The following is a 26,976-nucleotide window of genomic DNA, read 5'->3' on the forward strand; positions in this document are numbered from 1 at the left end:
TAAATAAAATAAATATTTAGTTACTCTTATGCTTTTATTCTAATGAATATGTGTCTATATATTTTACTTATTACCTACCTTTAGACTTTTTTATAAACTGGTTTCTAATTTTCCCCGGACAGCCAATACATTTGTTTAAATATTTTTCCATCCTACTAGAATTCTTAAAAATTGTTTCTGAGCTGATTTTTATAACGATTTTTACTCAATTCAGAAAAATATAATCAAACTGTTGATTTTGGCGTTATAATACTTCATTTATAAACTATTTGTGTATTAAATATTAAATTAAGAATCAACTGATTACTATTTACTAATCGTCAATTTTGCCAAAAATAATAAAATATGGACATATAAAATTATATTTTTAAAATTTAAATGTCAGTTTCAGTTAAACAATTACCGAATTACCAACAAAATTGCAAATGGCTAAATATCTTTAATTTACCAACCTCAAAAATTTTTTGCGAGAATTATGAATGCAACAAATAATTCCGCACATGCACATACAACTTTTCAATCTTGAAGTGTCCTCTAGACATGTCTACTTTTCACGACATGTCCAATGGACATGTCCAGCTGACATGGACATATAAAAGAGAAGAGGTTATGTTATATTTTTAAAATGTCAGTTTCAATTAAACAATTACCAACAAAATTACAAGAAAAATGGCAATGTCTTTAATTTTACATGTACCAACGTCAAAAATTTTTTGTGGGAATTATGAATGCAACAAATAATTTTTCGCAAGCGCATACAACTTTTCGATCTTGAAGTGTCTTCAAGACATGTCCACTTTGCATATGTCCTATGGACATGTCCGCGGCACATCTGTAATTAATATGTAGTTTTTTCACATATGTTCTGATAAAACCTAACTTCTTCACTTTATGTAGAAATGGTTGAAAAGAAAATGTATCGACTTAACGTCGTTTCGATTTAAGTCATGTATTTTGAGAACTGAACAGGCCACAGGCCCGGATCCAGAGACTGGTTTTGGGGGTGGCGCAAAGCACTTCTTTATCATTATTATTATTATTATTGTTGTTGTTGTTATTTTTTTGATGACGTAAGGTGTAGATTAGGAAGGGGGACTTGCATTAATATCGACTAACTGCCTGTTGTCGTTTGGAGAAATTGAAGATCTTTAAAAAATGTTGTGCTTTGGAGGTGGCGATCGCCACCCCCTCTGAATACGGGCCTGACAGGCCATAAGTATGAGGACTGCCTATATATTTAAATTTACAACATTTCATTCCGTTGTTACAAGTGGGAAGACGGGACTGAGCTATACAATTAAAAATGGTGTATAATTAATGGGCCCTATACGTCAGAATATTACACACACCAAATTAAATCATTTAATTAAAAAAAATACCCAGTATGGCAGCTGTAAGAGCCAATTTCTTATTATATTACAGGAATTCCAACCAAACAAAATCCTTTTACAAAAGTGACATTTGTTACTGTTCCACCAAATTAAAAAAAAATATTGGATCTATGATTTTTCGTGTTACCTATGTCATGGCGAATATACCTGGTCGTCGCCAGATTAAACTGCTCTTCCTTAGGCTTAGTTAAGAATCTTTGACCGGTCCTTCTTATCCTCAGGTTAGTCTCTGTGGAGACAGACACGCTATCAGAACCACTAGTTCCGTCCCGATGTTAATTTGGTTCTTGTCGATTCTAAGACCGCTATGGATGGAACCGTTTCTCAGACAATGACGGTTTTCCGGGACACCCCTTAGTGGCCTTTAACTAGTCACATTCAATGTTTCCAAATGTTTTGCCATTCTTCACTATCTGCGTCTTCAATGGTGACTCTACAAAAACTTCACCGCCACTGAGTAGATAGGCCTCGCATAACTACAATTCAAGGTGTTCAGTACATAATTTAGAACTGTTACTAACAAACACATTCGAATTATCGAACAAGGCAAAATCCTTTGACGATTTAAAAATTAAAGATACATTAATACTATATAATAAAATATTTTATTTCTGGAAGATCCTCGCATAATATATTACAAGTTTTTAGTGAATGCCGCTTATATTACATAATATCCTTCCCTAGTACAATATACATTTAAATTCAAATCAATCCGTGCAGATACATATTTTTTTTGTTAATAAACAACGTTTAAATTAATTAAAGACGATACTGTGTAAAATTGATCGTTGACATTTTTCTTCGAAATTATGTAAGACTTCTTCAATGTCATTGTCGAGATCTTCCGCTTTTGCCATCTGAAAGAAAAATATATAAATAAGACTAATTTCGGAATCAATCATTCGACAGAACCAGCAACGTCAGATTTATAGACACAAAAAAACTTTCATTTTAAATTACCATTAAACACATATCACTAATTAAAAAGGCTCCAATTACGGCTTCTTCCAAGTTGTCTTGGATATCAATATTGATCACATGGACTATCGAATTATCCGTTGGTGTTTTGCTTTCCATAAATTCTAAAACTTGATCGTAAACCCTTTCCTCGCACGTTATTAGGATATCGAACTTTTCGTCACATTCTTGAAACTTTTCTGGATGCGACTTAATTCTTCTATTCCTATCTAAAGTGTGCAATAAACCATTTTGCGTATACCTACATTTGAGTTAAGAAAATGGACAATTTTTTATTTGTTAATTTTAAAATGAATACAGCAAGGAATGCAGTAGCAGTAATATTTACTGCTACATTGTAACATTTTCGTTATAAGGATACAATGATTTATCTTTTTGCAGTAAATCGAGGTATATTTCCTCATAGGAAGTGCCAAAATCGTAAATATTTGGTTTATCAGCTGCAGATCCAGGAATTTTTACTTTATCACCTGTTCCATAGGACTTTACGTCAAATCCTTTTTTCGATAAGAAAGCATGGGCCTCCATGCTTCTATTCATATTACTTGAACATATTACCGCAATACGTAAGTCACTTATAGAGGCCATTTATATTTTTATCCTATGCTAATTGCACAGCAGGATTATAAGCAATTACTTTACATAAAAATATGATTTATTGGTTATGTATTTATCTTTACAAATTGTAGAAGAAAATACATTAGTTCGGACGAATTATTTAACTTAGCAAATATTAAAATACTAAAATATTGAGTAGGAGCGACATTAGCAAAGAAAAGTCGAATAAATTAACTGAAAAACGGGTGAACAAGTCAAATAATGCTGACTTGCTGACGGTGACAGATTAAAATTTTCTTCTCAGATATTTTGACTTTTGTCAGCTTTTGACACTCAGAGGTGCCATTTTATAAAACAAAAATGTATTTCAAATAAATAAAAACTATTTTATTAGAACTTCCTGTTACAATTTTTCCGTACAAGTTTAGGATAATAAAAGAAAACATATTTGCCTACTTGTAAAGTTAATTATTTTTGGCAATACGTTGACACATTATTAGTACTTTTAGATTGGTACATATGTACGTACATAAATCTTGATGTGACGCGGTGCTGCCAACAAAAATGAATGTCAAATAAGCAAATAAGCTACATATTTGTTGACTATATTTCTATAATTTGTGGATTATATATTTTGCATATTTTTGTTTGGTTTGGTGATGCTTTGAAGTGAATTTAAAAAAACATTGTGAACATAACTCTTACAGTAGGTACTTAATAAACGTTACAGTGCAGTTAATGGAAGATATTCGATAATTTAATAGATTAGATAAATATCAAATATGTTTTACACAACCGGTTCAACAACACTTAATTTATTTATTAGTTTTTTAGATTTTGTGTAGTCTGCAGTCATAGTAAATAACCTGTTGGTGTTTCCTAAAGTTAAAAACATATCTGTTAATATATTGGGTTTTGTTTGTGTCAGGAAAACTCTGAAAAACAGCTCGAGTACACTTGGTAACCACAAGAAGGAAAACGCTAGTATACACATATTAATCTTCTCATTACCATTCTGGAACTTCACAGCTGTCTGCTTAATCGTAGCATATATAATAACTAGAACATATATGACTATAAATATAAAAAAGTATATCTTTAACGACATGTCTTGGATGGAACAGTTTTCTTCATAATCTTTGGAGTTTCTGTACTTGTGATTCAAAAAGTATATAATGTCCGTCATGATGGATGTGGAATAATGAGGTTTTCTTTTAACAGCGTTTTGTTGCTGAACCTCATCATTGACAATATTATAAACATTCTTCAGTATGCTGATAATTTCTGGTGACTCTTGCGTGGGTGCAATGTTTGATGGATTTTGAATTATATTAATAAGTTCTGGACTCGCTTGAGTTGAACTTAAATTAAGTGTGCTTAGATAACCTGTATGCTTCGATCCCACTTGACTCTTCAAAATGGTATAAAATATTACAATGAAAATTATTGGTAGTAACCACATCAAGAGAATATAAGTAATGAGTTTTAGTTTTTGGTTTTGTGTCCCGTTTTTGTTTGCATTTGCTTCGTCGTTACTGGTGTTGTGTAAGGAGTGTGTGCTTCTCGCTTTGAACAGTTCTTTGATAGTTTCAGTGCTTCTGTCGGAATCATTAAATAAAGGTCCTATTGGAGCATTGCTGTCATTTTTTTCACTATTGGAGTCTTTACTGGCACTTGGAATTTCGTTTTTTTGTTCAGCAACTTTGTCTTCATCCTTTTTACAAAACAGCACATTATTAACTAGTGTTAAACTGCAGTGTAGGAAAGAGTAAAAAAATAAGGCATTGCTAATAAAAGTTTCGTTAAAACATCCGTCATCAGATATATCGTCCGTTTTTTCTAGTTTAATATCACGTTTTGCTCTACTCTTTAGTGATCTGTATTCCCTGTTGTTGTAAAATATCTTTTTGTTAAGGTAGGATGAATTTAATAGTTTTTGTTTCATTAAATCTTTTATGTACTCATGGTAGTCCTCTTTTTCAATCGGATTTATAGTTGTTTGGATAATTGTTGTAGTTTCTACATTAGAACTTGAATTTTCTATCTCAGTATCACTAGATCCAGTAACTTCTTCACTTTCACCATTTACGTTTCCTGTTTCTTTGTCCATATCTTCAATTTGATAACTGATTGTTGTGCTTTCTTCAAATGTGCCACCAAAAGAGCTTTCTGGGTATATCGTCACAATGTCATCGATGCTGTTGGTGAAGTTGAACAGTGTCGGTTTATTCGTATTCTTTGATAGAATTATTGCTGAATAGATATAAAATACACCAATAAATACCGTTACTAAAGAATCTGACAGTGATGTCACAGAAAAGGTTTTCACTTTATGTGTTAGTAGGAACCTTATAAAATAATAACTAAATATGATTCCGAAAAGGGATAAACCACTGCCTATCACTGCATATGTTTCGAACATTGTAACTTTTCTACAACACTTTATTTTGGAATTTGTTAACAAGACCAATGTGTATACTTTTATGTGGCTATTTGTACCCACATGACTAACTGATCGGTCTGTGATGAGGGTACATGTTTGTTGATAATATATCTTGCCTTTTTATTGATAAAATAACTGTAATTTCTTATATATACAGGCTTTACAGTGTGATTATTGTAAAATGGACTATAGAATATAAACAGTTAATGCAGTCTGTACGACATTTGTTGAAATAAAATTCCAAGAAGACCCCTGCATCACCTTGGTATTAACTGCATTTGACATGTGAGGTAGAAAGACATTGGCGGAAAATTTCAAGGCAAGCTTCTGCCGCAGTAAATTGTTAGAGTAGATCCAATAATGGAACTTTATTGGCAACAAATATTGTACGGATTGTATATGTATGTATGTACAGAAATAAGGTTTCACTTCGTTTTACAAAGATTTACATATATTGTGTGCTTGAAAGCATGATTATAACTTTTAAAGAGTTTCTTCCAATAAAGCAATTGTTTCTGGTTTGGTTTTTATTATCACAATGCCTTAAATAACGAGTCCAAATTTCAATATCTCATGACTTTATTCATTTAATCAATAATAGATATTAATTTGGAAGACAGTAAGTCTGTGGATATATTTATTTATTGTTATTAATGAGAAATTAGTCAACGTTGATAAATTTAATTCAATGAATGTGGCATATGACATTAGAGAAGATACAGATATAAAAAGTTTACAGATATAAACATCATTCCCTTGAAGAAGTGATAAATATTGCTGTTATCTAATCAGTTTTCATGCTGATTTGTAATTTTTACCTATAACATATCCACTATTATATTTATATCAACAGCATAGCATGCTTTTGAGATTGTATAATCATTGTAAATTTGTGTCCCTTTATTAATTTTTTTGTTGCCTTCACGAATAAATTTCCGAGGTGATAGTGACAGTAAAATGTAGTCATAGTTTTTACAAGAAAGCATGTTACTTTTAATAATTAATTTAATGTGTTATTTTTAGTAATGCCTATAAGAAGACATTCAGATCCTATAAACGTCAAAAGAATATGGGACGCCATAAGATCTGCAAATCAAGCTCGACAAGTTGCGGATATACCGAAAATTTCCAAATATTTGCAAAACGTCGACGATTGTACACCAGTACAAGCGGAACTGTACATTAAGCAGACTCTCAAGGACAAGTTAATCACGTATGTATACATATAGCAAGTTAAAATGTATTTATACACTGTTTTCAGAACAATCCGCAAAAACACCGACTACTCCCATCAGAGTTTCAAAATTGTCCAACAGGAATTGGTACGTATAAAGGAAATATTAAACACGTCGGTTATATTCACTAAATTTACAGCCTGAACTTGACGGCAAGGACTGGTATTGCTTCGAATGCCACCTAGCGGGTGACGTAACGCCGTGTGCAAACTGTTTCCGAGTTTTCCATTCCGATTGTATAACAGGTGCTAAAAGAAAATTTGACGTGCAGAAAAAAACTAATCATTATCCAGACGAACCAGTATCCAAAGCAACAGAAGTTATTGCTACACCTAAACCCTCAATATCTGACGAGGTCATTGTTACTTCTAAAGTCGACAGCCCGAAACCCAAACCTGCCACAAACGATCAGGTTACTATAATATGCGACGATTCCGACGAAGTAATTTTGGATTCTCAGTTGGATTCTTCTAAGAATACTTCATCCATAGATGAAGATTTGGAGGCGAATGTGACTGCGACTTCCACAAAGGAAAGTGAGGAACCAAAGTGGGTGGATAAGGCCAACTTGCCGTACGATGAGACTTTGTGCTCGGTTTGTAATATCAACAGAATCGACTATGATTGTGGGTTGGACAAGTCCGAGATTAATTACATGTTAAGGTTTGTCCTACACAGGATAAGAGCTTGGGTAAGTTCGAGTATCTCCTCTAACGTTTTGCGACATTAACGGTTATTATTGTCAGTTACCGAACACCATAACGCATACCATGGCGCAAGAAGACAGACCGGAATGGCTAACCGACAGCGAACTGACCTGGAGAGCAAATCAGTTATTCTTCGAACACAGAGACATGTCCGTGATCGAGGTTAACCTGAACACCGAATCGTATAATATGTTTTCCGAGTTTTTGGCAGACGTGTACACTGTACATCACAACGTGGCCATCTTCCATGGAAGTACGTACGAAACTGTTAACACAATATTCCGACGCTGTTAACTAGTATTGTCTTTCAGTTGAATCGCAGGAATACGGGGCCGCCGAGTTGATGGTACGAGACGCTATCCATGACATAACCGAGATGAAGAATTGCGTCGATTGCTACAAGCACAGTAATGAGAAAATTAACAGCAGGTGGTTCTGCTTTCCCTGCAGAGTTCCGCACCAGTTGGTGTGGGCCAAACAGAAGGGATATCCGTACTGGCCGGCAAAAGTAAGACACATGTTTTATTTGTTTTATTACGATAGTTCTCAAAATGTTTGAATACCTGTCTGTGATCTGCTAAATAATAATATGCCGTCCCGTCTCACGCACAGGGCTTATTTATTATTATTATGTTAGTGTTTAAAACAGAATTAAATATTAGAAACATAATTTAGTTATTTATATATTTATGTATATTCTGGAACAAAATCAAAGATACTGCATTTATATGTTTCCGCATGCATATGAATTTTGAATTTCATAATTGTTTAAGGTTAGCATACATTGAAATGATATTAAAACATAATGCAGATGAGTTTTCGCAAACAAAAGCACTTAAACACTTACAAACTTAATTTTGTGTACTTGGTGGTACAGATTCTGGAAAAAGTCTGTCATTGTTTTTTGAATTTGATGGTTTTTCAGTTCTTTTAAAAGTTCCTTGTATGGTGAAAAAAGGTTATCCAATCCTCTGCTATTTAATAACCATACTCTGCATATCTGGATCTATCTCAATGATCTCACGTTTCAACTTCTAACGACATCTTGTCTAGCACTTCTTGTACAATTTTTGTTGTTAATGGATTCATAGCACTGGATTCTTCTTCATCTTCCTCTGAACTCAAAATGAAGTCTTCTCGAGTTAGTTCTTCAAGTTCTGTATAAATGAGACCGTCGTCTTCATTTCGGTCAATTCTTTCACATCTTCAGCCTCTATATTTTCGAAACCTTCCCTCCCCACTTGTCGACTTATTTCTACAATTTTTTCAATTTCTCTGTGAATCTGGTTCTACTGCTTCTTCCAGCAAGCATTAATGTTTGACAATTTCATCTCTGCCCAAGAGGCAGCAATATTTTCTATTGCATTTAAAATAGTAAATTGGTTCCAGCATTCTTTAACAGATATTTCTGAATTTTCTTCCAATCAGTGCAAAATATGAGAAAAACTACGTCTGGTATAATAGGTGAGCCTTAAAGGTTGCAATCGTCAACCATGCACTTTAAAAGCTGCCCATACATATGCACTGTTTTGGTCTATTATCGAGAAAGCAATAAATATGTAACTTCAAGTGTGTTTATTCTATCCTCGAAAATTGATGAATTGAGACAAGGCCAAGGGTTTGTTATGTATCCAGTTCTTGCATATGTACACTTATGATTATTTATGGTTTCTCATAATCAGGTTTTCATCTGTAGAATTATGTGTGAAATTCGGTTTTTTGTTTGTCTGGCGCCTTATTGTCATATCACATCAGGCGGATTATTTTATGTTCATCTAATTAGAACAATATCAGAGGTCAGCGACAGTAGCATGTTTACAATCTTTTCCACGGGTTTTGGATAACAGGTTTGGGCGTCCAGTTGTAAACACTGACGTACCGTTATCGTAATTTAAATTAAGAGGGCTTTATAGCAAATAGGCAACCAGCAATACATTTTTATAGATTTTATTGCACAGTTTGTCTAAATATGAATTAATGCACAAATAACAGATTTTCCTTTATTTTAACGCAGATTCTCTATAAAATGGAGTTATTTTGAAACTTGAATTACTTTTTGTTGTAAAGTAATTTGTAATTTGCTGCTTTTGAACAAATGGCATCGTAAATTACAAATTTCTTTACCCCTAATAGTAATTTGAGTTTCAAACTAAGTCCATTTTATAGAAAATCTGCGTTAAAATGGGGGAAAGTCTGTTATTTGTGCATTAATTCATATTTCGACAAACTGTGTGATAAAATCTATAAAAATGTATGTGGTTGTATGGTTGTCTATTTGCTATAGGGCTCTCTTAAGTGTAATATGTTTATTAAGTGTGTGGTGCAGCATAACTTTATGTTAATGACATAAAACTGTTAAAACCCTAAATATTTGTGTATCCTGTGGATTTTTGCCAAGTTGAAAGTTTTAGATTATCTGTACAAATAAGTATAGCTAAAACCTGTTTATGAAGTTAGTTAATGACAGATGAAGTATTTAAAGAGCTGTTGATTTTAGCACAATAAAGCAGAAAACGCATTAGGCTGTTGCGGCCTCGTCGCATCGCGGTCCGTGCTAGTCTCGATCACTTGCGGTGGAGTTCCTTCCCATGTTTTTTAAAGTATGCATGCGCACTAGACGTTCCGAGCTTGTCGTGCTCACATCGCATTTCCAAAGAATCTCGGGAGACTGCGATGCTATCGAGACAAGCATACTCTTCCATATAACTCATTTTAACTACTAAAACAATACCGCAACTATTTAAAGAAGAGCACGAGTAGGATTGTGTACGATTGCCAAATGCGACTGGTTTTGTAAAAGACCGCGTTCAGCTCAGCCCAGAACGGACCGAGATGTGACGGGACCGGAACCACGACCGCTTAATGCGTTCTCTGCTTTAAAGTTATTTAAACAAAATACAAGGATACCAGAAAGCATTCCATATCACGCCTTGTTGCACCTTTAAGATATTTGGCAAAAGGATGAATCTACAAAAATTAATACAATTCCACTTCGTAGAACAAAACAATTTTTTAAGTGTAATCTGTATCTAACTAAGAATATTTTATAGCTGCGTACTAGGAGAATAAGGTATAAAAGACAACATACAACAAATAAGTAGCTGATGTAAGATTTGTTGATTTGTTTATTTAATATTTTTAACAGTTAAAATTCTTCACTGGCATTTTACGGAAATGAAATAAATAATTACTGAAAGCCTTACGAAATGGGCATATAAACCTAAATTAACATTTAAACTCTCTCCTACAACCTTTTACGGGGTCTTTTAGTTGTGTCGATGGTGCTGGTGGCAATTTTTAGCCACTAGACAGCAAAAGAACTCAAAAATTTTCGTTAATGTTTGGCATTGGCATTAAAAAAATTTGGCGGCTTTAAAATGTTGGAGGTTTAAGACATACAGGTTCGGAAAGTACCGATGGTCCATCTGCCGTTACGTGAGAGCGATAAAGTAAGACATAGAAATCCATGCGAGAGAGAAGGATGGCTATAATGACGGCGTTTCATAGTCACCGCCTGTTTTGCCCTTCCACAAATAAGATCCACATCTTATTTGTGGAAGGGCGAAATGGGCGGTGACTATTAGACGCCTTCATTATAGCCATCTTTCTCTATCGCACGGATTTCTATGACTTACTTTATCGCTCTTACGTAATGGCAGATGGACCATCGGTACTTTCCGACCCTGTATACAAAATCATAGAATGCTTAATGTGTCCTCTTAACATTCCTCGTCTAATATTAATGAAATCGGTTTTGTTATTTTTTATTTTGATTTTTACAGGTAATGAGGGAGACGGCCACACACTATGACGTAAGATTTTTTGGAGGGAAGTATGAAAGAGCTTTATTGGTAAAGTCTTTGGTTAAACCAATAACAACATCTAAAGAGAACTTACAGGTGAGATAAAAAATGCTATTAATGTACAGAGTGTTCACGGATGGGTGAAATAACACTTGTAAGACACAAAAAATGCTGGTGTTGAAAATTAGTTGTTGGGGCTCAGTTTTGTTTGTTTGTGAAATAACATGTGTGAGTACGTGAAAACGGCATGTTTCTCTTAAGAAAGCAATTTTTATGTCTTTTAGATAAGTCGTTTCACCTATCAGGGAACACTCTGTATACGGGCAAGAAATTAAAAATTATTAGACTTTTGCACACTTTCCTATGCAAAATCCTTAATTGACCACAAATTCGATTTAGATTAAAACTTCGGCGGCCTTTAATAAATCCTACGAAGAACTGAGATTCCACCAAACGCTACTCAACGATCCTATAGAGCTGGAGAAGTTGAAGGCGTCTTCGAAACCGCGGCGCAGGACTCTGTCCAAACAGAAAAATCCCTTGTTGAACACGTCCACAAATAGTAACAACGTATCGCCGTTGACAAGAAACAAACGGGGAAAAGTGTCAAACGCTTCCGCGTCAAGTGCGGATAATACGTTGGAGGAAGTCGATATAGCAGTTCGAACTTCTGGAAAGAGGAAGGGGGCCAGTTATGGTGGTGAGCTTATTATCCTGTGTTTGAAATTTTTAAAACATAAATTTTGTTTTAGACGCAAACGATTCAAGGGAAAAGAAGAAACGATCAGTCGAAGAGGAACAGAATTTCAGTCAAACTATCTCCGGAAACGTTATAGACATATCAGATGGGGAGGAAGAGGAGGAATGCACGGAGTTTTCCTTCAGGGAAAACAATTCCTCTCAGGATTCGTTTAAGTGAGTTAATTTTCATTTGTTTGCAGTAAGCGATACGTTTTTACTCGTTGTTCCAGTTTAGACGAGACTTACGAGCAGGTGACGAGTTCCACTGAAAATTTCAGTAAACAGATATCCCCGAGGCGAGAATCTGGGATGCAACCGTTGGATCAGCCTTACAGCGATTCTGTAGAGAAGGTAATGACGTGATGATGTCTAACGCTAACACTAATAAATAAATTTTAGATGAGGAGGAAACTGGAGTGCCTGCCGAACAAAAAGGACATCATAAAATGTGCCATGGATTGCATGCAGGTCGAAATAGACAGAATGACAAACGACCATAACGACCACCTCAAACGGCTCTTCGAATCTCACAATCAGCAGATTTCCGAAACAAAAAAGAAGCAGTGGGTAAGAATAAATATATTTTGGTTTGGGAGATTGCAAAAACATTTTTTTAACTGTCGTTTATTTGGATTTCAGTGTTACAACTGCGAGCAAGACGCGATCTATCACTGCTGCTGGAATACCGCGTACTGCTCGCAGACGTGCCAGCAGCAGCACTGGCAGGCAGAACACAAGAAGGTCTGTAGGCGTAAACGTTGACTTTTAATAAAATATAAGTACATATTGTTACAAATCCAGTTTGGTATTTTTATTTGCGCACAATTGTTACTTTGATTTTTAGCTAATTGAAAATATTTAGTAATATCTTTTATTAGCAGAGTTGTATACTAAAAAAAAATGAATAAAAATTCTTTTGGGAACAATATATTATAAAAATATATTTTAATACGTGTGTATTTTTGTATTCGATTTGTCCTTATCTATAGAATATATTAAGTTTCCCTTCAAACGTTTTCTGAAACATATACAGGGTGTAACTTTAAGTGGGTGTCAGTTTTTTAAAGAATAATAGTACTTATTATCCAGAAAATATTGATCTTAAATAAATAAATATGTTGTAATTCATTTTTTAAATTGCATTTAAATTCTTGTCTACGCCGTCACTGGGCAGCTCCCAAACTCGGTCATATTGTTAAGTTATCAGTGTTGCCGATTCTTGTTTTTTTAAACAAATTTTATGAAACTAATGAAGTGGCAGAGAGCGGAACTGCAAGGAAAAACAATTTTGTAAAACCAATTCCTTTTGTTTGGTGTTGCAGCGTGTTATTTTAAAGTCACCATATTTTTTTATGTCAATGTGAAGAAAGCCCCAAACATTAACAATATTTTGGAGTGCTCGTTGGCAGACATTACTAATTGTAGGTGAAACTAATGTTTTTTTTATTTCTTTATAAAATTTAAATAAAAATACTAGGTAATCCGATTTGAAATATTTTTCAAATCGTTTCAAGTTTTTAATAAAAAGTGTTTTACTATTTTTCCAAAGCACATTGCCCTAATTTAGATGAAATAAATAATGTCAATCCACCTGATGAGATATGACAACAGGGCACTTGACAGGCAAAAACAAATGAAACGGGAATGGCTGATGTCATCGTTCTTTTTATTAAATTTGCTTTATTTCTCAGTTTGATGGTTTACGAGAAAGTATTTATAGTAAGGTAAGCAATTTTATAGCTTTCCATGTAAAGTATTAGTTTATCCGAGATAGAATTTGTATAGTTCAGTATTGTTTCATTAAGTTTAATCATTCAGTAAAATTTTAAAGTGGAAGTGTAGGTATAGCCTTATAAGTTACTTTTTTCAGTATATGACGGTGCAGTGTGTTTGTGTGTCTTCATTGTTAAATTTCTGTAGATATTTACAGAAACAGAAAAAGTTAAAAATAAAAACTATTTTTCATGAGGATATCGAGAAAAATACTTCAAAGATTAAAGTAGGCATTGTATAAATATAACCCCCATTCAACGATATACCCTGTATAGGTAAAAGTTAAACGCTATAGCCACAAAATATATTAGATTATAGCGGCTTTCTTTCGGTTGCCGTTCGTAGTTGTTTTCTTGTTTCCGGATCATGTCAGATTATATGATCAGGATCGTAATCCCCTTTCACCTATGAGTCAAATTTTTTAATATATTTAATATAACCTTAAAATTGTGGTGGTTTCTTTCTTTTTCTTGAAGGCAGTTACTATTTTTATTTAATTGGGCACAGAGAAGGGTATACCTAAATTAGATATGTGCCTAAACAATATTAAAATCAAATGTCAACAGTAAATAAAATCCTGTTCTCTTCCGAATTGGATTCATGGATCTAGTTCGTGTTTGTCTGATTCTGATTCAGTGATTATGATTATGATTGAAAGCTGCGAGCAAAAGAAAACGGCTAATAGCTGCTTTCTTTCGGGTGCCGTTTTCGGATCTAAATGAGTTATCCCAAAATCATGTTCGCGTTGTTTTCTTGTGTCCGGATCATGTCAGATTATATGATCAAGATCGGTAATCCCCTTTCCCCTATGAATCAAACTTTTTTCAGTGATTATGCTGGTTTCTTTTTTCTCTGAGAAGGCAGTTAATATTTTTATTTTAATTGTGCACAGAAGAATAGGTATAGGTACCTAAACTACATTTAAAATCAAAATAAATGTCAACAGTAAACAAAATCCTGTTCTCTTCGAAATTAGATTCATGGATCTAGTTCGAGTTTGTCTGATCCTGATTCAATGCTGAAAGCAAAAGAAAACGGCTTATTTTTTCTTTCATCCTTTTACTCAGGGAGACTCCATGCGTAGTCTCCATGCTTTTACTTTAGAATTACAGCTTTATGAAATATTCATATGTATTTTAATAATACAGTCGCTTGCATGTGCATGTTAATATTTTTATTATTATAATTTTTATTTTATTTTAGTTATTATTCATATAAAAATTACATGAAGCTATTTTCCATTGATTTTCAACTTTCTTTTAGTCCATTCAAACTTAAAAAATAAAGCGAATATATTATTACAGATTTATATTTGTATTATTTGTGTACTAATATGTAGACAATGTAAAAAGTATATATAAAAAGTTATTCATCTTTCACTTCTACGAATTCTACATTTTTAAATGCTTTTGATATATCATTGTGCTTTTCTAAGAACTGCAACTCCTCTCTCGATAACTGTTGGTTCAGTTGCCTCAAAGCAGTCAAAATTTCAGCCTAAAAATGATCAGTGTTATTTTTTTGCTTAAAGCTTGTTCTAGTCATATAGGAAATATTTTAGCAAAGTACCTTTTGTCGATCTCTCGCTTCTGTACTCAGTTTGTTAAGTTTTACATCTTGTTCGATTGTTGACAGTCTTTCGCGCAGTTGATTAGGTTCTCGCCTTCCGAATAGTCGTATAACTTCAGGTGTTTTAAACGCTTGGGATATGGCAGCTTGAGTGGCCTGTAAAGAAATGCAGTAATTAATATCATAGTAAATAAATAAGTTGTACTCTGATTCTTACAAGTTGTACGGCTCCTAAAGCACTAATAAGGGATATATCTCCATTTACAAGTTTACTAAGACTATCGTTGAGCTCTTTTAACTGCTCCATCGTTTCTTCTTTGGTTTCTTCGTACTCATCAGGTTCCAGTTCATTTCTGCAAACCGAAAAAATTTACTTATATAACAAACATCTTGTGCCTTGTAAAGCAGTTATATGATTTTTGTTACCTAGAGGACTTTGCCCTTACCTACAGTTTTCCAAGTCTTGCAGTTGTTCAACTAGTCTGTCCAATTGGCTTTCGAGGTTTTGCTTCAACTTTTCAGTTTCTGCTTTTCCGTATGATGACATATTTGTTATTGATTATTTACTGTTAGGTTTAGACTCTTCACATCCTGTTGATTTTTAGGTTAAACTGTTTATTTTGACAAAGTTGACGTTTAGAAGGACTAAATAACAGGGTAAGGTTTGATAACACACGTACGTGACGTCTATGTCTAGGTAAAAGTGAGAAAAAGATAATAAATAAATAGTGTGTGTTTTCCTATATGAAAAACTATTTCCAATAGGCATCTGATTGGTGACAATAGTTTTCTAACATTCCGTTAGGTGTGCTTTTGTCGAAACGTGAAAGCCGCGTGTCATTTTTAATAAAGTTGTAACTTTAATTTGTGCGATTTAAAGTGACATTTTGTTAATAAAACTGAAGAGACTTGATCGAAGTGTTTGCCCTTAAATTCCATGAACGAACTAGTGGAAGAAGTACAGGACTAGATACAAATCATGTTTTTGGGTTAACACTCCGCCATCTTGAAAACATCTTAACCTTTGATAAAAAAGAGTTCAAACTGTTAGATAAGTGATAGTTTTTAAAAATCCATAAACATCGGTGTTGAGACGAAAACTTATTCGTGAAGATGCCAAAAAACCGATTATGTACTTGTGTGAGAGTGTTGTGATGTGTCAATCTTGAACATATGCAGATTCCAAGAGCAGATCCGTGGCTGCTGCTGTAAGGGACCTAGTGCCCCAGGCTGAAATGAGCGGCAATCAGAAGCAGGCGGCCACTGGAGGGCCTCAAACTCAACGATTCTCGAATTCACCGTATCCTTTTTCTGCTTTACTAGTTTAGTTACGCCCATCTGTCACTTAACAACAAACGTCAATTGTATATTTAAAATTTTTGCCCGAATTTTCACCAATAGCCCGATTAATTATTATTTTATTTAATCTAAAATAAGCGAACGGAAATGAAAATTTATTAAATAACGTGTATGAAAATTATAATAGAATGTGAACGTTTACTGTTCCTTGTTTTGCTTGTCAAGTGGTGGTTGGTTAACTTTCATTATTCAGTATACATTCACCTGCTTATGCGGTGGTCATTGTCATTACTTAGTCCATATGGTACAGTGAAAACCAATTTGGTACGCGAATCGCAATTCAAAATTTTCGTCAAAAAAAACCTAATTACCGCATAAATCGCGATAATTTTTACTACTGCTGAATTTTGTTTAGTGATATATTTATAATGAAAGATATTACATCATATGACTAAATTGGAAATGTTTAATTGTAAGTGATTTTCTTATTTGATTGATAGAGGTAGTAATTTATTTATTACATAAGGTATGAAAGCGAAAATATGCCACGTTAGTGAATGTTAAGCTTCAGGTAAGATCAGGTTAATGTTTTTTTGCGATATGTTAGTATTTTGCCATACTATTTTATAAAGCCGAGACAATTTTTTTTCATGAAAATTGGTAATGATTCGATTAGTTTGAGATTTTATGTATTGAAAGTTTGTAGGGTTGTTGGTCGGGTACTAATTTGGTTGAAAAAGTTGATAAAAGTACCCAAACATGTTGTCGAGACTTGGCGAGCTTGCGAAATTTAAAAGTTACTAGTTGATTGGCTGAAAAAAATGACCACGCATGCGCTAAAGTTGCCTGGTGGCCGAATTGAGAACCAATCTGTACAGTCGATACAATGGCGTTTGTCGCCGAAATTGTATTTTGACTGATGAAAATTAACAACTAATATTTTAAATTACTTACGTTATAACAGGACATTTTTCCAACGGTTGTGCAAAAACAACACATAGTTGTTTAAGTGATACGTCACGAGGGCTTCGTGAACATGTGATAAGTTGGTGTCTAGTGTAATTATTGTAAAACGCCCTTATCGATTTTTCCTGTTAGGTGTAGCGAGACGTGCTCGGCATGTTCTAGCTCTTGCCGAACCATTTCAAATCGTGAAAACTCTTTTTTAAAGTCACCAAATTGTGTTCACCGCGAATTAGCGACACTCAAGGCTTTATTCCGCGGGTGACATTGCAAATTTAATCCGTATTTTGACGTCGTTGTAGTGCTCGCTAGTGGTTGCAAAAATCCGTGGTGACTCACGAAATGCTGAGAAGGAACTCTAATCATTCCTCTGCAAATAACACCAAGTTGCAAAACGATTTCATACAAATCCGTTTAACGTCGGATCTCTTGCGATGACTTCGTAAAAATTCTCAACATCCACGTTTCCGAAGGCTAAAATCTAATGTAATTTCGGCCTCTGGTTCTTGCCCCCTTACAAATTTTTCGTGAAAATGGTCTCCAGATACGTAACCAACGGCCCCGTAAAGCAAGAGGGGATCTGCCTGCTGCCGCCTACACACTACAGGATGATGCCACCGCAGAGTAAGTTTCCCAAATCCCAAAGAATTGATGATAGCCAACACACGTGTGTTTTTCCATGCGGCGCGACAAAATCAATACCCGACGGCTTGCCTTGGGGCCTTTCATTTCTTGTTAATCCCCTGCAATATACTCGATTCTGCACGCTACATTTTGAGGTCGACTTTGTTTGGGAAAGACCCTGACCATTTGGTATCATCTCGACTACCTACGGTGGTCCGCCCACCGTATATCACTGTTATTGTTCAGGCAACCGGCCGTATCCTAGGGTAAGCTGTTTCCATGAAATTTGCCATAACCAGTTTGCGATTAAAATGCAGAAATGGTCTAAAACCGATTTTTATAAGTTATCAGCCGACATTGGATCTAAGTTTTTCGTAATGTATTGTGAAGTATAACTAATTTTTGTGTCCAAGGTCAGTGACCATTTTCGCCTGTTAACGTCTTCAATGATCAAAATTAACTAGGTCCTTAATTATTGTTATTAAGATCTGTTTATGAGTTACCGCTATTTTGTTGAATACTTTAGCACCCTCAAGATATTTTAGTTATCCATTTGGAAAACGTGGCATTAGGAGGGAATTTTATAAACCTGGAAATGCCGGGAAAATATGAGGATTTCTTAAATTTTCTTGAAATTTTATAAATTCTAATTCTAATCGATTGTATGTAAATACTGTTTCAAAGTTGATACCAAGTGGGATAGTTTTTTATACGATTTTAGAAAAAATATTGTTTCTAATGTTTTTTGGTTGTCGGAATGCTTAAAATTCGGAAGGAACTACAATTATTTGAATTGGCCAATAATTAATGCATTTTTCAAAAAATATTTAACTGTTAAATTGTAATAGTTGCTAAATTTAATTTTCTGTATCGAAATATCAATATTAAAGAAATAAAATCGGACAATATCAGTTTTTTTGTAGCGGTGGTGTTTTTATTTTTAACTTGAACTGTTTATACTTTTTTTAATTATAGTTCAACGTTATCAATATAATTAATGGAGTAAATTTTAATTCCCTTAATAAAAGAAATTACATTTGCAAACAGGAAAATTTTTTAAATCTGCCTGAAAAACCTGGAAATATCGGTGAATTTGTAGGACAAAATTTATTCACCTTGATCTAAACACCGCTCAAATTATTAAATTTTGCTTCCCGGAATTTTTTGTTTTAAATGTATGGATAATATTTGAAAATCAGAAGCACATATTTCCTAACATTTTTTATTTACTTAATATTCTTATTTATATTTGATTTAAAGGAAACAAGGTTTATCTGTTGTTGGGGACAATAAATTTTAGCGTGTTGCAATCTGTCTGCTCTTTCACGTTCCGATGTGACGAAGTAAACTTTATCATTAAATCTGGAAAAAATAATGAAACATTGATAGCGTCTAATTGATTTACAAACATGATAAGCTAAATAATGGGAAGCTGAGAAAAAAAAACACGCGTCACTTTTGTTTTCCAGGAATTTTAAAATTTAAAAAAGTATCAAATGGGCATACTATTCTTTCGGTTATAATGTTGAATTGATACATCAAGTAAATTTCAACATTTTGTGCGTCTTTCGTCGAATTTTTACAAAAGACGAGCAAGTTCTGGTAGGCGAGCTGTACACAATGCAGATTATTTCTTTGGGAATTTCCGCTGGTATGCCCGATTGATTAAGCCTCGACGGTGCGGGTATGTAACAACTTTCTCTGAAAATACGTAAATGTGAATTGTGCAGCATTCCATTCGAACCTAGTGCCGGCTAGTGAAACCCATTTATAATACAAAATCAGGCATTACCTTACCGGCTATATTAATATTTGCGCCTTCGGCGAGGTGTCCGTTCCGTATCCCCGATAAGAGCAAAAAGTGCGACGTAAAGGTAAAAGCCAGTCGCCCGTTGGACGAACGGTAGAGACGCACGCTAAAACGGATCGATTTTGGAGACGAACGGATCCGCCAAAAAGTGTTGAAATAGTAGCGATATTAATTTTAAAATGCGACCGATTAATAGAGCATAACGAAATACTCCGCATTCCTCCGGAAGTCAGTTGAATAACATTCAGGGGCGTATCTGCCTTATCAAGCCGTCGAAAGTATTAAATTTTAGGTTTTCTTTACGCTTTCTAAGCCGATGCCTAAAAAAATGCATTTGTATGCGGAATCGTCATATTCGCGGAATAGGATATTCAGATAATTAGAAACGTTTTTTTAAAATCGCATGATAAATATTTTTTATTTATCTTTGAAGGTTTATTAACCTAGATAGCGTAGTAGAGGCTACTTTTGTAACTAGAGTTTGACGTTTACGTGTGAAATTAGCGTGATAGCGTCGCTAAGATATTTAAGAATAATTTAAAGTACGGTTGTCACTGAAAGGTGCAACATATATATTTTTTTATCATGTGCGTGAAAACATGTCCTGTTTTATTATTTTTATATTTGTAATTTCATCTATCTATCCCATTGTTTTCCATTTAAGTTTGGAAATCTGGAAAACCTGGAAATATGAAGGAATTTCTCAATTTTTTTTAGAATTTTTCAAATTCCTATTAATTGTGGTCGGTCTTTATTCACAAAGCTATCATGTTGCTGAAAAGTAATTCGCTACTATTACTATTTTTACGGCATCTGTATGTACCACGTGTGTCATATGTTTGTTGATTGACTGTCTTTTGTGCTATTAATATTCCCCTTTTACTGTACCAAATTTAATTATCACTACGCAACAGGGATTTATTCAATATACTGAAAAGCTCAAATTGGGTAAAGTAGTATATAATTTACACTTACGAATATATCACCAAGAATGCAATAACATTTCTATTAATTTGGATACGATTCAGAAGGAATTGAAAGCTGTAAACTCTGTTATTTCCATTCCAATTGAAAAAAAATCTTGAACCTGCTTTTAAATATTATGTAATTTGTTTGATATTACATTAACAATTATTTCTTTTAAAATAAATATTACTGTTGGTTAAAAAAAGAAAGTAACTGTAAAAAGAACAAAACAGTTACACCAGATTTTTTTCAGTCAGACTATAAAATTAAGTTACATCTAAATTTTAAATAATAATAATAATAATAATAAGGGGTAGAAAAAGCCACCCCTAATACTTGTTTCGTACGTAATTTTGTTTTTTATTACTACTTTTCCATTTAAAAATTCATTTCAGATAGCCTGATTCATTCTAAACAAAGTATGTCACATTTTTTGGTAAAATTTACGATTTCCGAGCAAAAAAAAAATTTAAAATCAATGATTGGCATAGGGTAAAAATTTTATCCAACTATAATTTATCTAGTAGGCGGTTGTCACGTCGACATTTTGTAATGGCAACTTATTTGTTATAATTAATGCAACGTAATTTTATTAAATACATATGTGAAAAAACCTAATTATTATAAATTATTAAAAAGAAATAGAAATTATATTAAATGTTGAAAATGGTCACAGTGTATCAGCAAACAACAATAACTGTAACCTTACTAACAACGAATTAACTTTCCATTAGAAATGTCAACGTGACAGACGCCTACTAGATAAGTTCGATAAATTTCCACCTTATGCCAATCATGCCATGTAATTGATTTTAAATATTTTTTTTGCTCAGAACAAACAACAAATTGTTTACCCACTGAGATCTCGATAGCAGAAAATGTGTACTTAATTTCATTTCTTTTTTTGGTATTTCAGAAAAAAATTAAAAACTACTTTTTTGGCACACCCTTTAAGCGGTTGTATCTTCACAGGGGGTGCGCAAATGACATTCTTTTATGTGAAAGACACCTTATTTTTCCACAGGGATTAATTATTTACACCCTGTATAATACTGGTCAATTTTTCACGTAGAAAAAAAATGTTTTATTATAATAGCTAAAATTTAAAAATTTATAAATCTGCCTGGAAATCTTAGAGATATTTTTTGGTCAAAATTTATTATACACTCTACTTGTGGTTCGTACTAGTTGCGGTAGTCANAATTTTGTTTTTTTTATTACTACTTTTCCATTTAAAAATTCATTTCAGATAGCCTGATTCATTCTAAACAAAGTATGTCACATTTTTTGGTAAAATTTATGATTTCCGAGCAAAAAAAATATTTAAAATCAATGATTGGCATTGGGTAAAAATTTTATCCAACTATAATTTATCTAGTAGGCGGTTGTCACGTCGACATTTTGTAATGTCAACTTAATTGTTATAATTAATGCAACGTAATTTTATTAAATACATATGTGAAGAAACCTAATTATTATAAATTATTAAAAAGAAATAAAAGTTATATTAAATGTTGAAAATGGTCACAGTGTATCAGCAAACAACAATAACTGTAACCTTACTAACAACGAATTAAGTTTCCATTACGAAATGTCAACGTGACAAACGCCTACTAGATAAGTTCGATAAATTTCCACCTTATGCCAATCATGCCATGTAATTGATTTTAAATATTTTTTTTGCTCAGCACAAACAACAAATTGTTTATCCACTGAGATCTCGATAGCAGAAAATGTCTACTTAATTTCATTTCTTTTTTTGGTATTTCAGAAAAAAATTAAAAATTACTTTTTTGGCACACCCTTTAAGCGGTTGTATCTTCACAGGGGGTGCGCAAATGACATTCTTTTATGTGAAAGACAGCTTATTTTTCCACAGGGATTTATTATTTACACACTGTATAATACTGGTCAATTTTTCACGTAGAAAAAAATGTTTTATTATAATAGCTAAAATTTAAAAATTTATAAATCTGCCTGGAAATCTTAGAGATATTTTTTGGTCAAAATTTATTATACACTCTACTTGTGGTTCGTACTAGTTGCGGTAGTCAGAGGAGGGCAACAACAACATGATTTATGAGCGACTCTATCGCTGAATCTCGCACCTTACTCTGCCAAAAAGGGCCCTTACTCTTAATTTCTAATTAAGTACATATTTCTGCCAAAGTGATAAAAATTGATCATTATCTGCCACATAAACATCAGCATATTAAACATACTGAACATAAAACTTAAGTATTATTATAAAAAATACCCAGTACGGCAACTGTAAAAGTATATTTCTTTTATGCGCTTGAGTTTCAGTGACTTTTAAGACGGCGAAAGGTTCAACTAGCTTCCAATATTCTCTTTGACTAGGCATTTCCCGTCAACAACCCTTGTCATCCATTTCTATTTCGCTCTTCTTCATGAGCAATTTTTCGACGCTTGCAAATCCCGAACATTTCGAAACGTGGGCGTCCAGTCAGTCGGAAGGTCTTTCGATTTGAGCCCGCACGTATATTTATTATTTTCGTCCCGTACACGGCGGGCCGACCTTCAACCGAGATCTCCGCGGAAAATAAAAAAGTTATCCCCGCTGGGATCGTTTACCTCCGTTTTGGTATTGTTTTTGACGCGCCGCCTGACGCGTTTTCGGGTGTATTTTCGTACGGGGGCCCCCGAGTGAGCCCGGTTCGTCATCCTCATTATTATCCGCGTTCACTAATTTAAGAACGCAGTCTAGTATCTATCTGTTAGATAAAAAAACCGCCAATGCGCAAATTCGGCGGCCGGTGCCACCGGGTCAACGCACCTTTACGTTGTCTTGCCTATGATGTGCCGGGTGCGCCAAAGAACGACGGCGTTTGGTCCATCGGGCGCGATTACAATACAGGGCGATGTACGCATATGTTTTAAATAACAGTTTACAGTACAATAGGGCCGTTTCCTTTGTGTCGATATAAAATGTTACATAAATATACAATATTTCGAGAATAAAGTCAATAAATCACAAAATTACTTCTTTTATTTTTCATGTTTCATTGAAAGTCCTCCACTTAATAGATGATGACATACTAATTCGACAGAGGCAAAGAGGGGATAACTTATCTGTGATAGAGGCATAATTCTGCGAAAAGTAGACATTTCCATTAAACAGGATTCTGCAATTCTGTAGTTGTCTTACCTTGCGATATAGATGGCACTGCTAAAAACGGCCAAAAGTGGTTTAAATGTAAAACTACAATGCGTTAAATTTAATTGCAACCAAACGCCAACGCAAATACTTGTGTATTAACAAATTGTAAGTTCTAGTTGTATGTGTATCCAAATCTAGATACAATTGTGCATATGCCTTTTCAGTTATAGTTTTTCCGAAGTCAGTTGAAAATGTATAAAAACGCATACCAATAAAATTTAATGAGTTTTATAGGCGTCCCTAAAAAAGTTTTCTGCTAAAGGCGAACATTAATAATAATTTGCATATAATGTGCAGAAAATTTCTATTATATGTTAATTTATCGCGAACCAACGGGAAGGTATGAACATATCCTTGTCAGGAAGGGATGAGGAAAGGTTGTTAGTTTAGGTTATTAATTAAAAATAATCAACAATAAAATAATTTCCCATTGCTGCACTGCACTGCTAAGCAATTTGTCAACAACTGAAATTTATGGTCGGTCGCCCAGTGCGGCTGTGTTTATGCGCCAGTCGCCCGCGCGCGTATTCTTCAACTGGGTGTATACATTTCTACCATTTCCACGTTTAGTTCGATCAGACCTGTGTATGGGTATGGCTAAATAAATACGTGAACAAGTTTTTCCAAAATTTCAATGCGGAGTTGCGGCGTAGCGATCGAACCTGGTATATACTGCCTAGCTCAAGGTCTTCAATTGAGATCGGAAAGACTATACTATGAAACATCTAGTATCTACGTTATCGCATATTGTGTACTTCTTTTTTTTGCATAAAATGATCAGAAGCGAAAGGAATATATACGAAATACGTGTATATTTTAAACAAGTATTAAAAAAAAAAATTGAAGAAACGACCCTATTATACAAACCTATAAATGCGTAAATAGTTTTTCCTTAAACAATTACTGTTTCAGTATTTGAAAGCTGATTATTTGAAATTTAAACATTTTTTTTAAGTATGCCTAGGTACGCTGAATTCGTAATTAAAAATTCAATCTGATACAACCAAATATACGCGGTTAGTCAAAAATAAATATTGATGAAGTTGAATAAATCACATAAATTATCACCGAAATATTTGTATTGTAACCACATATTTTCCTGCAAAACGATACAGAATGTTTTTTCTTCCTCAAAAAATCAATTTTTCGGCAATACCCGTTTAAATAGATGTTCAATTGTTTTTCTGATTGCATATTCCGATTCCGCGAGGCTTTTTACTTGAGTCTTCAGTCTCCAGTCTTATCCAATCTGCGTATAAAATTTTTGTCGCGTGCACTTTCATTGCACAGAAAATACGTCTTTAACCTACCATTTCACTATTCTCTTAAACCTATACTCGCTTGAATTTCACTTGAACACAATGTACTTAGTTCAGTGTAAATATTAATAAATACACTTGGAAGATCACACCGTCCGTGAAAATAACAAATCAACGGGAGAAACAACGATCGTAAACAGGACTCCGTTTAGTAATGAACGTGTTTAACAAAATATGTCGCAACGCTAATCTAATCTAATTAATCATAATAGTAGATCAACCGTTAGATTTGGGTACCTAACCATTTTTTTTATTATCCTAGATGGAGTTATCCTATAATTGTCTCTCAAATTAATACTTTGTTGAAATTTCAGTGTAGTATAAAGTAGTTGAAGTGGCTATGTTAAAGATGATTTAATTAGAACGTTTGTGTTTTTTTCTGAGCATTCAAAGAGAAGGTCCAAACACATTATTTGTAACTTATAATAGTTATCTGTGGTAGAAATATATCTCACTAATGTAACTACCTAAATTACTATTATTAAACTATTTCTTTACTTGTTTGTAAAAATTTATTGTGGGTATTGCTGCTTTTATGAAATTTTAATTGTAAGAGGATTATAGAGTCGTCTTTGTATACCATAAAAAAATATTAAAGATTAAGGCCTGTCCTTTTACAGTATTAAGAATGGCATTAAATTAGAACTAGAAAACATTATTTGTAAATTAATATTATCTGATATATTGCAGGTAAACAGTCGAACTTCGTATCTTACTTGTTTACCTAGACAATAAAAAAAATGTGGAATATTTTTAATATCGACTATTTTTATGACCACATGGTAGATGTTTCTAGGACTCGCCTCATATTTTAACATCGCGTAACGATATACACATAATTAATTGTGGAAGAACCTTGTATTTTCGATTTAATTTGCTACAATGAATCTCTTGTACGAGAACCGGAAGTTGTGCGATTACCCCCGGCCCCCCTTCACCCGTTGCCGTTACAAAATAATGGGTACCATACACCTACTAATAAAATATGGTTTTGAAGAATTGTTGGACGGAAGCGGTGCGTCCCTTTCTACATACGTAATATCCGTTCGTAGGTAGACGGCAGTTTTGCATAGTTGAGATTTCGCGTTGATATCGACGCTCCCGTATACGGCGAGACGTTTCGCAGTGAGATCGCTTATTCCCAGCCGAGGATCGTATAACTCGACAGCCATCTAACTGTTTTTCCTGCTTTTCTTTGGCGCTGTCAAGGACACGAGGATGCATGTTATGTGTGTAAGTGTGTTGGTGCATCCGCAAGACCGACCGTTTTGGTATAAGTGTAGTAACGTTTCATTTGGTTCGATTGTTCTACGTTTTATAGCGTCCTTTAATCAGCCATGGAAATTGTTCTGTCAGATCACGTCGGCTTGATTTCGGGTCCGTTCTGCAACAATTTTAGGGGCTGTTAAAATTATTTTCGAATTCTCTTGACTTCTTTTCGGCTAAAATCTTAAAAGGATTCCTTTAATATTCTTATATATATACAGGGTGATCGAGAATGATTGACCGTGCCGCCTCATACTGATTTTTGATGTGCGGCATACCAGTTTTTGATACCAATACTAGAATCATGAGCGCAGGTTGAGGGATTTTAATGGTAAACAAATAATTACGTT

The 26,976-nt window shown here is 33.9% G+C and overlaps 4 protein-coding genes across 7 annotated transcripts in view; 2 read left to right on the top strand and 2 right to left on the bottom strand.

Moving 5' to 3' along the window:
- Nucleotides 1-1,977: 1,977 nt before the first annotated feature.
- LOC108909150 (RNA polymerase II subunit A C-terminal domain phosphatase SSU72) lies at nt 1,978-3,217 on the bottom strand. The gene is made up of 3 exons (XM_018713389.1): nt 2,731-3,217; nt 2,352-2,610; nt 1,978-2,248 (listed from the first exon to the last, which is right to left on the bottom strand). The coding sequence occupies exons 1-3, from the start codon at nt 2,955-2,957 to the stop codon at nt 2,147-2,149; spliced, it is 588 nt and encodes a 195-aa protein (XP_018568905.1). The 5' UTR covers nt 2,958-3,217; the 3' UTR covers nt 1,978-2,146.
- Nucleotides 3,218-3,466: 249 nt separating this feature from the next.
- On the top strand, nt 3,467-12,657 carry LOC108909157 (zinc finger MYND domain-containing protein 11). Its single transcript, XM_018713399.1, has 12 exons — nt 3,467-3,633; nt 6,394-6,583; nt 6,632-6,692; nt 6,745-7,296; nt 7,352-7,565; nt 7,624-7,820; nt 11,095-11,211; nt 11,515-11,815; nt 11,868-12,030; nt 12,087-12,207; nt 12,256-12,423; nt 12,496-12,657. Exons 2-12 carry the CDS (start codon nt 6,396-6,398, stop codon nt 12,616-12,618), a joined length of 2,205 nt encoding a protein of 734 aa, XP_018568915.1. The 5' UTR covers nt 3,467-3,633; nt 6,394-6,395; the 3' UTR covers nt 12,619-12,657.
- A 2,265-nt stretch (nt 12,658-14,922) lies between these two features.
- On the bottom strand, nt 14,923-15,846 carry LOC108909146 (protein LZIC-like). Its single transcript, XM_018713386.1, has 4 exons — nt 15,645-15,846; nt 15,416-15,551; nt 15,199-15,354; nt 14,923-15,126 (listed from the first exon to the last, which is right to left on the bottom strand). The coding sequence occupies exons 1-4, from the start codon at nt 15,743-15,745 to the stop codon at nt 14,995-14,997; spliced, it is 525 nt and encodes a 174-aa protein (XP_018568902.1). The 5' UTR covers nt 15,746-15,846; the 3' UTR covers nt 14,923-14,994.
- Nucleotides 15,847-15,983: 137 nt separating this feature from the next.
- The window catches only part of LOC108909145 (eukaryotic translation initiation factor 4 gamma 1), a 74,622-nt gene continuing 63,629 nt past the window's right edge, over nt 15,984-26,976 (top strand). For 2 of the 4 annotated variants that reach the window (XM_018713382.1, XM_018713384.1), the window contains exon 1: nt 15,984-16,498. In XM_018713382.1, the coding sequence (XP_018568898.1) occupies nt 16,434-16,498 (65 nt within the window). In that variant the 5' untranslated portion in view covers nt 15,984-16,433. Of the gene's footprint in view, nt 16,499-16,749; nt 16,970-17,378; nt 18,085-26,976 lie in introns of those variants that run through there. The other 2 variants (XM_018713385.2, XM_018713383.2) reach the window with 2 other exon arrangements.

The sequence above is a fragment of the Anoplophora glabripennis genome, unplaced genomic scaffold (assembly GCF_000390285.2).
Source record: "Anoplophora glabripennis isolate ALB-LARVAE unplaced genomic scaffold, Agla_2.0 scaffold346, whole genome shotgun sequence".
Taxonomy (NCBI): Eukaryota; Metazoa; Arthropoda; class Insecta; order Coleoptera; family Cerambycidae; genus Anoplophora; species Anoplophora glabripennis.

Coding starts and splice junctions, on each gene's coding strand:
- LOC108909150 (XM_018713389.1), bottom strand. CDS start 2,957: ATGGCCTCTATAAGTGACTTACGTATTGCGGTAATATGTTCAAGTAAT. Junction 2,611..2,730: donor CTGCAAAAAGATAAATCATT/GTATCCTTATAA, acceptor ACTCAAATGTAG/GTATACGCAAAATGGTTTAT. Junction 2,249..2,351: donor TTAGTGATATGTGTTTAATG/GTAATTTAAAAT, acceptor TTTTTCTTTCAG/ATGGCAAAAGCGGAAGATCT.
- LOC108909157 (XM_018713399.1), top strand. CDS start 6,396: ATGCCTATAAGAAGACATTCAGATCCTATAAACGTCAAAAGAATATGG. Junction 7,297..7,351: donor TACACAGGATAAGAGCTTGG/GTAAGTTCGAGT, acceptor TATTATTGTCAG/TTACCGAACACCATAACGCA. Junction 12,031..12,086: donor TCCTCTCAGGATTCGTTTAA/GTGAGTTAATTT, acceptor TCGTTGTTCCAG/TTTAGACGAGACTTACGAGC.
- LOC108909146 (XM_018713386.1), bottom strand. CDS start 15,745: ATGTCATCATACGGAAAAGCAGAAACTGAAAAGTTGAAGCAAAACCTC. Junction 15,355..15,415: donor CTTTAGGAGCCGTACAACTT/GTAAGAATCAGA, acceptor ATTTCTTTACAG/GCCACTCAAGCTGCCATATC. Junction 15,127..15,198: donor AAGCGAGAGATCGACAAAAG/GTACTTTGCTAA, acceptor GATCATTTTTAG/GCTGAAATTTTGACTGCTTT.